At 45.3% G+C, this 12,794-nt stretch overlaps 2 protein-coding genes across 3 annotated transcripts in view; one reads left to right on the plus strand and one right to left on the minus strand.

Annotated features, from left to right (window-relative positions):
• LOC119150862 (TALPID3 protein-like) overlaps positions 1-1,669 on the minus strand; it is a 41,735-nt gene extending 40,066 nt beyond the window's left edge. Inside the window, 2 exon segments of the mRNA XM_037393928.1 lie at positions 840-879; positions 960-1,669. Of these exon segments, the coding sequence (XP_037249825.1) occupies positions 840-879; positions 960-1,277 (358 nt within the window). The 5' untranslated portion in view covers positions 1,278-1,669.
• Positions 1,670-1,695: 26 nt separating this feature from the next.
• TIMM9 (translocase of inner mitochondrial membrane 9) lies at positions 1,696-11,404 on the plus strand. Of its 2 annotated transcripts, none has more exons than XM_037394827.1 (4): positions 1,696-1,796; positions 7,814-7,882; positions 8,200-8,295; positions 10,874-11,404. In XM_037394827.1, exons 2-4 carry the CDS (start codon positions 7,844-7,846, stop codon positions 11,006-11,008), a joined length of 270 nt encoding a protein of 89 aa, XP_037250724.1. In that variant the 5' UTR covers positions 1,696-1,796; positions 7,814-7,843; the 3' UTR covers positions 11,009-11,404. The 2 variants fall into 2 exon arrangements, with proteins under 2 accessions (XP_037250724.1, XP_037250725.1); XM_037394828.1 differs by lacking the exon at positions 1,696-1,796 and adding an exon at positions 6,944-7,496.
• Positions 11,405-12,794: the final 1,390 nt, after the last annotated feature.

Consider the following 12,794-nt stretch of genomic DNA (forward strand, 5'->3'; position numbering starts at 1 on the left):
CTGACCAGCTCTGAAAATCGTATTGCTCCATAAAAGCTGAAAAAACTCTGCAAATTAAAAAAAAAAGACTAGAACTGAACGACTTTCTTAGAAAGCCTACTTCCAACATTTAACGTTTTTTACCTTCCAAGCATCAAAAAACCACTTCTTTAAAAAGGCAAGCTATAGCTTGAACATCTACCAGCTCAAACTCTCCAGAAAACATCTTGAAAGAAGCAGCTAAAGAGAAGTGTTTAAAAGACTTCTGATCTGTCTTCCAGTACAAAACCACAAAATAATTCACAAAATTTTATGAAAACACAAAGACAGCCCAAATACTGGGACTACTCAGGGCTGTCTGTTGGCAGGAACAATATTGTTAGGCACAGATTTGCTTGCTGACTGTACTTCGGGCATGAAATTGAAGAGATACATACGGTGTCTGAAATGGTAAGTTACAAACTGCATTAAAACCTGACAGACTGGAAAGGCATTTCCTTCTTAACTTTCTCATTTAGGTCCCTGTAGGCACATGGTTTTTCATTAAAACCTTCCTGCGCAGGACATTTGCGAAACGCCACGGTGAGTCACGACTCCTCTGATAAAGGGGAGAGCTGCCTAATAATTAAGGAGTTAGAATCTGGAATCAGGGCTGTCCTGCGAAGGGAGCTCCGGCTGACCAGCTCACCCTGCCCAACGCCCTCTTCCCGCGGCACACACGGTTTGGGGAAACAAACACAACTTTTTGAGAGTGCTCGTATTTGCAGAACCAGAACACCCGAACGCCTTAATTATAAAGCTACCAGGTGACTCGGAACATGGCGCGGGGGTGTTACCTCAGCGCACGGTAAGTCACCCACCTGGCGGGGCGCTGCGGGGGGCGCTGCGGGGGGCGCTGCGGGGGGCGCTGCGGGGGGCGCTGCGGGGGGCGCTGCGGGGGGCGCTGCGGGGGGCGCTGCGGGGGGCGCTGCGGGGGGCGCTGCGGGGGGCGCTGCGGGGGGCGCTGCGGGGGGCGCTGCGGGGGGCGCTGCGGGGCACGGAGCCCCGCCTGCCGCCCGTCCCGGGGAAGCGCAGGCTGCCCCACCTGCAGCCGGAGCGGCACCGGCGGCCTGGCAGGGAGAAACCACCTCACGCAGCTTCTTGACAGCGATCGTCACTTTTTTCATACGGCCACCAGCTCCCGTCACAGCGTCGATGGGCTTCTCCCTGTGGACGCCTGTGGAGTGAATGAGTACGTCGCCCGCCGTGAGGCTGGCCAGGGAGTCCTGGCTGAAGCTGGAATGGCTTTCCGCTTCCATGAGGATCTCATCACGCAGCTCTGGAAGGGAGGCCAAAACCGCTCCCCTGACAAAGCGGCAATCCCTGCGGGACGGGCGCTACGGCGGCAGCGGCAGCCTCAGCCGCCCCGCCGCCCGCCCCCGCGCAGAGACAGCAGCCAGAAGGCTCCGGGGAATAGCTTCCCCCCCCGCGTCCCGGGCACGCCACACGGACAGAGAACACCGCCGCGGCCCGGCCCGCTCCCCGCCACCCGCACCGGAAGCGCCCGCTGCCAGAGCAACGGCGCCAGCCTGCGCCGCCTCACGCCCGCGCACAGTCCGCTCCTCAATAGTGCCCGAAGGAAACCCGCGCCCGGGCCCCGCCCGCTGCCGGTAGTGCAGCGAGGGGGGCGGATAACAGCGCTGCGCCGCGGCTCGGCGCGCCCAGCTGTTGGTGAGTCCGCGCTCGCTGATTCGCCGCTGTGGCGAATCGGCGGGGCCCGTAGGGTGGTAGCGGGCCGCCCCGCCCCTCCTGCGCGGTCCGGGCTCGTGGCGGTGCGGGTGAGTACGCGCGCGGGTGGCGGCAGCGCCGCTGCGGGGCCGCTCCGGGCCGCCTCACGGCAGGCGGGCCCTGCGGCGGGGGGCGCTGTTAGTGGGGCCGGAGCTGTGCCGCGCTCGGCGGGGAGGCAGGGCCGGAGGGCGATAAAGGTGCCGCGGGTGCCGGAGAGTCCGTCCCTTCCCGGGAGCCATCCTGGTGCCGGGGCCTTTCCCTCGGCCCGGATGGGGGGAGGGGGCGCGCTCGGGTACCGCCAGCGGCCTGGCGGGCGCCGGGTCTGCGGGCCGAGGTTGGGCTCGGCTCTCCCTGGGCAAAGGAACTCAAGGTGCCCTTGTAAGTAAGGAGCGGAGGGTGTAGGTAAAAAAGAAACAAAAACCGAACTACTGTGAAATTCCTTTATCTCAAACCACTCCAGCACAGGGGTTGATTTTATTGGGTCAAAAGTATCAGCCAGGCCTAACCTAACTTAAATAGGAGCACACTTCTGGAAAAATATGTTTTCTCCCAAGGTAGATGCCCTTGCATGTGTTCAGTCTGCACAGTGAGGCCCTTGGGCTGTCTGATTTCAGACATTGTTAATTCATCTTTGGCCTTAGGAGGCCTTTTACCATTGAGCCCTTTTTTTTCTTTCTTTTTTTTTTTTTTTTTTCTTTCAGAGCAGGGTCTAGCTCACAGCTATGAGATCATGCATTATAATAACCTGTGCACCTGGTACGCCTTCCAATCCAGCCACCTTCAGACCAGCCCCTTTCGTATCTCACCATGTGCCTCTGAAGGCTGACCATAGTGTGCAGAGGAAGAAGGAAACCTTTCTGTAACTGCGTTGCAAGCAGCAGCCCAAAGGAAAGCAGCTCCAGGAGCAGGGAGAGCCCAGGTTCTGCCTTCCCGGCAGGACAGGGCTGCTGCTACCACCTTGCTGGGCTGGTGCTGAATGAGAGTGTTGGCCACTCAGGCACGTGGCACCAGGCGTTCAGTGTTAAATTGCCTCTTGCCCTGAATTTTACGTGATTAGTTTAGCAGCCTGCTTGTTTCATAGGTGTTCATGGTTTGATTAAATTCAGTAAAAGAGCCCTTTAAATCAGTGAGGTTTTTAAAATGTGACGTCAGTCAAGTTCTAGCCTAGTAATTTCCAACAATATCTGGACACATTTCTTTGACTTGATATTTTTGTTTGTCTTTTCCTTTTTATGCACATGCAGAAACACTTGAGTGGTGTTCTGTGTGTACAATTGGAAGGGAAGGCTTAAAAAGAATCATGGCCATCTATGTATAGAATAAGTCATACCTACACCTAATTCAGACTTGTTAATCAGGATAACAAGCGTGTAGGATTTACGGTGTCTCTCCTTAGCCCTTCTCCCCCGGTAAAATGTAGCTCCTTACAAAAATGTTGAAAAAAACCCAAAATACAGGGTTTGTTTAGTTTCCATGGGAAAGGATACTGTTGACTCAAGGTTAGGTAATAGACACTGATGTTGATTACATCAGTGGAAAAAAACCACCTTCACTGCATTTTATAGTGCATGCTTCACCTGTAATAGCTCCAGGCTGTTCAGTGGATGGAGGTTTTTCAGCCACCCGGCAATATATTTATAATAATCAAAAGCTCCATTCCAGTTATTAGCGCTTAGGAGTTGAATTCACAAGCCCTCTGCCTCTGAAGGTCCAGAGGTCCAGCTGGGGAGGCTGTATTCCCACAGATAAGTTTTAGAAGAGTTCTGACATCCTAATTCTGGCTCCTCTTCCTCCTGCCATGGAAGCAGGTGGTTGACACAGGTTAGCTAGGAACCCTTAACCTTAATCACTGTTTTTATTTAATAAAGTAGCTTCACCTTTTAAAAAAAGCTGTCATTCTGTAGTGATTTCATGTTTCTGTGGCAATGGGAGTGGCAGCTGCAGCAGAAGCAAATATTAGAAGTGTTTTCCACATTCTAAAACAGGGCTGGGATCTGGAATGGACCTTGCACAGAGAATTGGTTTGAGTAAGTCTTTATTATCTTTGGAAAGAGGATGGCAAATCCATTATGCCTAACCATGAGAAATCTAAAACCTTAAGTTATCCTTAACTGCTAATTTTGCTCAGAGAGGCTTATCTTAAAAGAATTCTCTTTAGAACATCAAAATGTATTTGGAAGAGCTCCAGGCCCCTTCAGGAAGGGAGATTTCCCAGCTGTTGCTACTTTCCTGGTGAATCAGCATGTCCAGACCGTGTGACCCTTGTTGCAGAGGTTTATTCAGAGATACTTGCTTCCTTCAGTGTGACATGTTTAAAAGTGCAATACTGAATTTTCAAATTACATTTACCCCAGAGGAAACAAATCCAGGCTCCATAGGCTTAAACCTGAAGCATGGTGGAGTTGTTCGAGCAGCAGTGTAACATCTGTGCTGTGTTAGTCAAGGTGCCCAGCCCCATAATGGGCTTCTCCATCCCCCGTTTGGTTTTTTTTTTCTTGTTTCACAGGCTGAAGGGAAAGGGGACAAACAAGAAAACTTGAAATTAGGTATTTCACAGAATCAGAGAATGGTTTGGGTTGGAAACGACCTTAAAGACCACCTAGTTCCAACCCCTCTGCCATGAGCAGGGACACCTTCCACTAGCCCAGGTTCCTCCAAGCCCTGTCCAACCTGGTCTTGAGCACTTCCAGGGATGGGGCAGCCACAGCTGTTCTGGGCAACCTCTTCCAGTGCCTCAGAATTTCTTCCTAATATCTAATCTAAATCTACCCTCTTTCAATTGAAAGTCATTCCCCCTTGTCCTATAACTACCTGCCCTTGTAAAAAGTCCCTCAGCTTTCTTGTCAGCCCCTTTAGGTACTCGAAGGCTGCTATAAGGTCCCTCTGGAGCCTTCTCTTCTCTAGGCTGAACAGCCCCAACTCTCTCATCCAGTCTTCACAGGAGAGGTGCTTCACCAGAGTGGAGTAGAGGGGGAGCATCCCATCCCTCGACCTGCTGGCCACGCTGCTCTGCTGCAGCTCTAGATTTGATTGGCTTTCTGGGCTGCAAGCACACATTGCTGGGCCATGCTGAGCTCCTCATCAACCAGCACCCCCAAGTCCTCCTCCTTCGGGCTGCTCTCAATCCATTCTCTGCCCAGCCTGTATCTGTGCTTGGGATTGCCCCAAGCCATGTGCAGGACCTTGCACTTGTAAGGCTCACATGGGCCCACCTCTCAGGGCTGTTGAGGTCCCTCTGGATTGCATCTCTGCCTTCCAGCATGTTGACTGCATCACTTGGCTTCATGTCGCTGGCAAACTTGCTGAGGGTGCACTTGATCCCAGCATCCATGTGGTTGACGAGGACATTAAACAGTGCCAGTCCCCATACTGACCTCCGAGGAATATTTGTCACTAGTTTCCACTTGGACGTTGAGACATTGAGTGCAGCTCTTTGAGTGTGACCATCCAGCCAATTCCTTATCCACTGGGTGGTCCATCTATCAAATCCATGTCTCCAGTTTAGAGACAAGGATGACATGTGGGACAGCGTCAGATGCTCTGTACAGGTCAGGTATATGACATCAGTTCCTCTTCCCTCGTCCACCAACGCTGTAACCCCATTGTAGAAGGCCACCAAATTTGTCAAGCACAGTTTATCCTTAGTGAAGCCATGTTGGTTGTCACCAATCACCTATTTTTTTCCACGTGCCTTAGTACGGTTTTCAGGAGGATCTGCTCCATGATCTTGCTGGGCACTGAGGTGGGACTGAGCAGCCTATAGTTCCCCAGGTCTTCTTTATTTCCCTTTTTAAAAAGGGAGGTTACGTTTCCCCTTTTCCAGTCAGTGGGAACTTCACCAGACTGCCACAACTTTTCAAATATAATGGATTGTGCTTCGCCACTTCACACCCCAGTTCCCTCGTGACCTGTGAATGCATCTCATCAGGTCCTATGGACTTGTGCACCTCCAGGTTACTTAGATGTTCTTGAACCTGGTTTTCTCCTACAGCAGGCAGTTCTTCATTCTCCCAGTCCCTGCCTTTGCCTTCTGCAACTTGGCCTGTATGGCTGGAGCACTTAAAAGACTTTAGGAATAAACCAGATATCCCCATTTCAGGGAACACTCAGGTAGTGCATTTTAGATTTTAAGGCAACTGCCTGTAATTTATAGCTGCTGAACAGGTGCAGTAGAGCCATATAATTTCACTGCCTGCTATGTGGCAAGTGTAAAATACCTGTAGAGGGACAAGTGCTTCAGACACTTAAAATCAGATAGTGCCATTATGCTGATTTAAATCAGAGCTATTTCCCAAATGCAAGTGTAAAAGCTTTGTAGAACTGCAGTTCAGTAAATCTGTAATTTTAAGCTGCCAAACTAGTTGCAGAAGAACAAAAGGTCAGGTTTGTTATAAAGACATAATGAAGAAATACTGAGCGTGAGAAAATGGCACTGACAGTTGAAGCTTTTAGCTTTCTGTGCTTGGGAAGAGGACAAAAGCCTTTCCTGTCCTCTGCAGTTTCTAACGTTGGTTAATAATCTACTTAGTGACAATTTATAAAGTCAGTTTGATTTTTCTTCTGACAGGCTGAGAAATGAGAGAGTGGAGTTGGCATTCATTTTCACTAGTTGTTGTCCCAGGAGACAGTCATGTCCACTTCTCTTAAAACAAGCTAGAGGTTTATATTAACCTGAGTAACACCTTATTTCTTCTGAGCAACCATATTCTGTAGGTTCTCCGTAAGAGTAACCTGTGTGACCTGTCTGCCCATGAGGAATTGTTGGTCAGGGGGTGGTGGGTGTATGCGTCTTAAATCCATGAGTCGTACATGCTTTTCACCTCCAAACCCTGAATTGGCTTGCTGTGCAGTGATAAAGTGTAATGTTAAGAGGCAGATGTTACAATAGCTTTGCAGCTGGGAAGGAAGTGTAGGGAGAGTGCATGCTTGTGAGAGCTGCACAGTGCTATTTTTAGTTGCTTAGCTTTCGTTCTGTTGTAGAAATAATTATTAATGTCTTTTTGTTCTTGTTCAGAAGGCTTGCTTGCCCTCTCCCTTCCCCCTGCCAGAAGACTGGAATAGTTTAAGCCTTCTAAAACATGAATGTCGTCTTCAAAATTTGGCAAAGTGTAATACAAGATGAGTTTGAAGTAGCCCTTGCTAAAGCGCTAAATGAACTTTTTTCACAAAGTAATTACACTTCAGTGCTGGTTTTTCTTCCATAAGTTGATGTGAATTAAACTGAAGGATCTTGTTCTTGTCAACGTGTAATACTAGCTTGCATTATTGTCTGTGATAGGTCTTACGTAATACATAAATTAAGGGGAAAGAGTAGCTTTCAGTAGTCTTGTAGGAAACCTGCAGGGATACTTTCAAGCGTTAACTTGTTTACCGTTGGATTAGGAATGTGACTCTTCCTTGAGGATGCCTGCTTAAATTCTTGGATTCATGGCTGTTCATTCTTCCCTTTTTCTTTGTCTGTTTTGCTTCCTTTAAGGCCATTCTCATTCTTCTATCTTTTCTTGCATTTAATTCACTATATTCAATGACCAGAACATTTGCTCTAGTTTAAGTGTTTGATGAGAATGCAGCTATGTAGAAACAAGGCATCTGCATGCTGGCTTATGCTGCATCTATTCAGAGTGTCTACCATTTTACACTTGCTTTTTTTCCTTACTGTTTTTGCAGATGATATCTAAAGGCACTGAAACTGTAAGGCTAGAAATTGTTATTGCTTGCTTCACCCCCCACTCCTGCCCTAGTTCTACTGTGTGAGTTTGAAAGCATTTCTAAAACACTTTTTTTCTTTTTTTAAAAAAAGTCACTTTAATGGTTTGAAATGCTTAAAAAGTGTTAAACGGCCAGCATTTAACAGGTGGATCTGGGAAGGTTTCATGGAACTGATCTTAGATGTTCTTTTGACTTAATACATTTCAAATAGATAATTTTCCTTGAAGTGGATGGCTTGAAAGTTTGCTAGTAAAGCTGCATTTAAACACGTTTCAAGGATGTATACAATTACATTCTGTTGTAAAATGTTGCAGTTCATATGTATGCTTTTTGTGTGAAACTCAACTTTTATCTTCAGAATAGGTGACTCAATCACCAGTGGTAGAATATGGCTGGACAAATATCAGAATCTGATCAGATCAAGCAGGTAAGATGCTGTATTCATGAGTGGTGGCTTTGAAGGTCTTCTGTTACTTGGTCACATAGAGTAAAAGGTGTAGGGCATGGTGGACAAAAAAAATTAAGTTATCACCTGAGTTAAGACTACTTCTGTAGCAACCAAAATTTAAACATTTGATTCAAGTACTAGCAGCATTTGGTGTTGAAATCTTCTGACTGATAGTAAATTTTTCTAGTGACTTGTCCTTTAAATGACAGTGTCACCAGATGTCCCATGCAGCTGTGTGTAAGAAAAATTAATGTAGAATCTTTTTTAATACTCATTGTCCAATTTTTATTTAATAGTTCAAGGAGTTTCTTGGAACATATAATAAACTTACAGAAAACTGCTTCCTGGATTGCATAAAGGATTTCACTAGCAGAGAGGTTAAACCAGAGGAGGTAGGTAAATGCTTTTAATGACCCTTTCTTTGGTAAAATTGCTGTGTAGCATTCAAATTTCAGAAGTAACTTACGTTTTGATCTTTCAACTAGCTAACAAGCTAGGCAGCAGTCTTTAGTGGAGTATAGGTATCTGGCGTGTAGCTTCCAAGTGAGACAGGAAGCAGTTAGTGGAAGAAATAGCTTGTCTGTAGTTCTGCTTCTCCAAATACATCCAAAGCTGATGACAAATACTTCTTTGCATCCTAACAGTCTGTTTACAAAAGGAGACTGACCAGCCAACTAACCAACGATGTGTTGTCTGATGTATTACATCATCAGCTACAGACAAACTATGGGCTTCTGATGGATGGTATCTCTATGGACATGAAAGTTGCCCACCTACAGTCTGCATCTCATTCTTTGAAGGCAGAACCCTACTGAAATAGTTGTTTACCTACCCACGTTCTCTGCATTGTAGTGAGTCATGGAAACACCGGCCTCCAAAGCTCTGGCTGTTAAATCCACTTCTCAGCATTGCAGGGAGCTCCATCACGTAGTTATCTGCAAAAAAAGATTAAGCTATTGGTAAGATTAGTTGCATAGGTTTTGCCTCTCCTCTCCTGTTGAGAGGCTGTTTCAGAATCTTGTAATTTTGTTGGTTAAGAGTCTAATAACCTTTGCTTGACTCTGCTGGCAGGGGGAAAAAACCTGAAGTTCTAACCATTGGTTTTGAGCATTATCTGCCTCCTTGGAGTTTAACTCCTCAGCACAGGCAAAAAAATCATGTCTCCTTTCAGCTTCTGTTCTGCTGTGCTAAACAAAGCTCTCTTAGCTTCCCAAGACAGATTCCTTGTTTCCCTGATCTTCTCTGCATCTGCTTTAGTGGAATTTTTATTGATGACAGGAGGTCAGAATGATTCTGGGTAAGGTCTTGTTACTGTCTTTTACCAACTCATTTTGAATTGCTTGAACAATACAAGGAGTGCCAGTTAACAGAATTGACAGAAATGTTAGCAGCACAATCTCTTTACCTTTCTGGAATGATACTTGATTATTAGTATAATCCTCTACTATATTAGTAGAGGATTATACTTCTTTCTTCTGCCTCCCAAAGTGTTACTAGAATTTCTGTAAAAGTAATGGTTTGTGTAGTCTTTTATTAAAGACCTGGGATTCAAAACTGAAGAATGCTCATTGGAAAGGAACTGAAGATTATTTAGACCCGAAGAATATTCTTAGATTCTGATCTGCTGTTTTTTGCATCTGTGACCTGCAAAGGGGCCATGTCTGGTAGTACAGGAGCCGTCTGTTAATGATGAAGGCTAGGAAGAAACTTTCTTACGGGAAGTTTTGTCCGTAATTATCCGTTACGGGGTTTCTTCCAGAGTATCTGGTTCTGGCCCATGCTGGAAACGGGACACTGGTCTAGATGGACCACTGGTCTGATCTGGTATGGAAATTTTTATGTTCCTCTTTAAAGTTGTAGTTTCTTGTTAAATAACTAAGATTAATACCTCCATGAACTTCCTTTAAGATTCTGCATTTGAAGAAACAGCTTCTGACCTCTTTCCCTACTGCAAGTCTAGACTTCCCTGGGAACTAGATCACAAATACCAAGCTTTCTGGGAGCAGTAGCTTGGGGTAGTTCCAGAATTTGTTTCCTAGTGAGACTTAACTCCTGCTTAACAGGTTTTGCTGTAGCTGATGCCAGGTTGAGGAGAGAGAAGGGTGGGTAGTGTGCATAGCTGCCGTGGGTTTTTTTGTCTTGTTCACTTTCAGCCCTTCTGCTTTTTACATCCCTTTATACTGAGCAAAATCAAAGCAATTTCTGGTTTTCTAGTAATCATGCAGAGCAGTCATCTTTCCATCTAAATTTTTTAACTTTTACAGTGATAGCAAGATTTAGAACCATGATAGACAATATCTTGTTGGTAGAACTGTTGCTCAGAAATAATCTCGTAACTCTTTCTCTACTCTTAAAGAAAGGAAAAAAAACACCCTCTAAGTTTAAAAAAATAATATGATGGTGGAGTAGGCCCTGGTATTTATTTCTTTGTCCAGCTGACTGATAGAACTTCAGAGGGTGCTCTGGTTGCTTTTGTGAAGGTTAAGCAAGCAGGTACAAGCAGACTGATAAGAGCTAATAGAAAGAAGGTCAAAAAAAGGTTAAACTGAGCTAGCACAGAGTAGACCATATTTGGTTGTCAAAAATAGTATGTGTTTGTAAACAGAATTAAAAAAAGGATACTAATTCAATAGATCTAGTATTTATTGCAAAATAAAATGCTTTATATACTTTAATTTAACAAGAGTACCCCAAGAATGAAATGGTAATATCTTCTGGACCTGAAATGCTTTCCATGAAGACTTTCACATGAGAGCAAACATTTGAAGATTCAGACTCCCACAAAACCTAAACGTCACGATTTCCGCTGCATAGAGAGGCTGTGCACATTTAGGCCCTCATCCTGAGGCTTAACACAGAATGTGAGATGTAGTCACCTAATAAGTTACCCTTGTATATGAGTATATTTTGGGTCCTGTCTGGGGAAGTGTTTTAATTACTGTTTAAAGCCTTGTTTCCCTCTTCCTCTAGATGACCTGCGCAGACCACTGCCTACAGAAGTATTTAAAAATGACACAAAGGATCTCCATGAGATTTCAGGAGTACCATATTCAGCAGAATGAAGCTCTGGCAGCTAAAGCAGGACTGCTTAGCCAACCTCGTTAGACAAGAGCACTCTGTTCAGACTTTACAAGCAGTGCCAGTGTTCGTTGGGCAAGAACACAATTTGGATTTTCTTACTGTCAGGATGTATGTCCAGCAACTCTGAAGAAAGTTCTAGATGCCGTTCAGACAGTGGAAACCATGAAGGGTTAAACAAGAAGTTAATCATGGTGGACTGGCAATGGAGTCTGTTTCTGAGGTCCTTTTCACTCTGCAGTGGAGTAGTATTGATACAAACTTTTCCAGGGCCCACAGACCGGTATGTTTAAATTTCAGGGGTGGTGGGAGTGTTATACTTCCTGTCTGCTAGGGTTGGTTCAGATGAAAAAAGTGTAATATGGGAAATACACTGTTTTTTTATTTAATTCAAGTGAAATAAATGGGAACTGTATACTTGTACGTATGTTCTTTCCAAAGCTGCATTTTTAGGACAGCGCTTGAGAGCAGTGTTTTGTTTGCTGTGGTCTCAGTCCTTAGCTACTACAGAGTTTTGTGCATTCATTGCTGCTTTAAGTTGCTGAGAGTTAACAGAATTAGTGACTTCGTTTCAGCAGCTGGGGATTTGTGAATATATTATTTCTTTTAATTTGGGAAGAACTTGTGTTGAGCTGCCTTCACAGAGCCTCATGATCACTCTGACTCCTAGAATGCTGGATGGCGATGATTAGAGCATCAAGCCAAGGGTAGTTATAAATGGCAGGCAACTGCTGTAACTAATGAGTGCAGGTAGGCAGGGATGTGCTGCCAGTTTATCCCTAGGTTGTGTTTGCCTTGTGCCTCACCAGGTCATTTACAAAGGATGTGAGTGTGTCATTAGCAGCACTTGTGCTCAAGGCAACTGCTATGCACGCCTTGTCTCCCTCGGGGTTCTCCAAACCCAGCTTCCTTGCATGATGCCAGCACGGTGCACTCTGAGCACTAAGCTGGCTGGCAGTTTTCTTCTTTAGTTGTGTGAATGCCAACAGAAAGTATACAGTATGCACAAAAAAATATCTTTTTTGCTGCTGATGGAGTACAGAGAGAAGTGCATGGAAACTACCTGCTCTGATGTTGTGGTTTAGAAAAAACACCAGTCCTTTGAAAGGATCTTGGTAGCTGAAATCCTGCAGCCAGCTTGTTAGTACAGCGGAATGATAGCTAATAGGCACACTTTCCTTTAGTTCAAACTAATAAAATACAGTAACAAAAAGAACTGAACATCAGGATTACCGTATTGATTTTTAGATTTCAAGCCGTGAAGACTGAAACAAAGCTGTTTCATGTCAGCTGCCAGGTCTGCTGTTGAGTAGAAAGGCAACAATAAGGAACAGAAATGGCAGGAAGCCTGTACACATGGGTTTTTTTGTTGTTGTTTCCTTCTCTGTAGCTTTTATTTCCAGGAGCAGTTTGAAAGAATGATTTCCTGCCTTGCTTTTTTGTTTTCTTTCTCTGCTACTCAAACTCTCTGCTATCCAGGCTGTGGATTTCTAGGCCCTGACCGCAGTACTGTACACCTCCCACTTGCACTGGATACTAATGTCTTTGCTGCTGTTTAAAGTTGCCCCAGCTCTCCACAGAAATCTGTTTGTATGCCTTTCAAAGGTGGAAGAAACAAGTGTGTTCCTACAGTGTCATTTACATGTGCTTTGTGCTAGCCATATCACAGCCCTTTCCTACATAGCCCATGCCTTGTTACCTTGGAGATGGTTAAGAGCGAGCTAAAATAGTAAAGGCTAAAAAAGAGCCCAAATAAGGTAATAAGTCTCCAATGTCCTGGTTTTTTCAAAGGAATAACCGGACCAATAATGTC

This window comes from Falco rusticolus, chromosome 7 (assembly GCF_015220075.1).
Source record: "Falco rusticolus isolate bFalRus1 chromosome 7, bFalRus1.pri, whole genome shotgun sequence".
In the NCBI taxonomy this organism is placed as follows: Eukaryota; Metazoa; Chordata; class Aves; order Falconiformes; family Falconidae; genus Falco; species Falco rusticolus.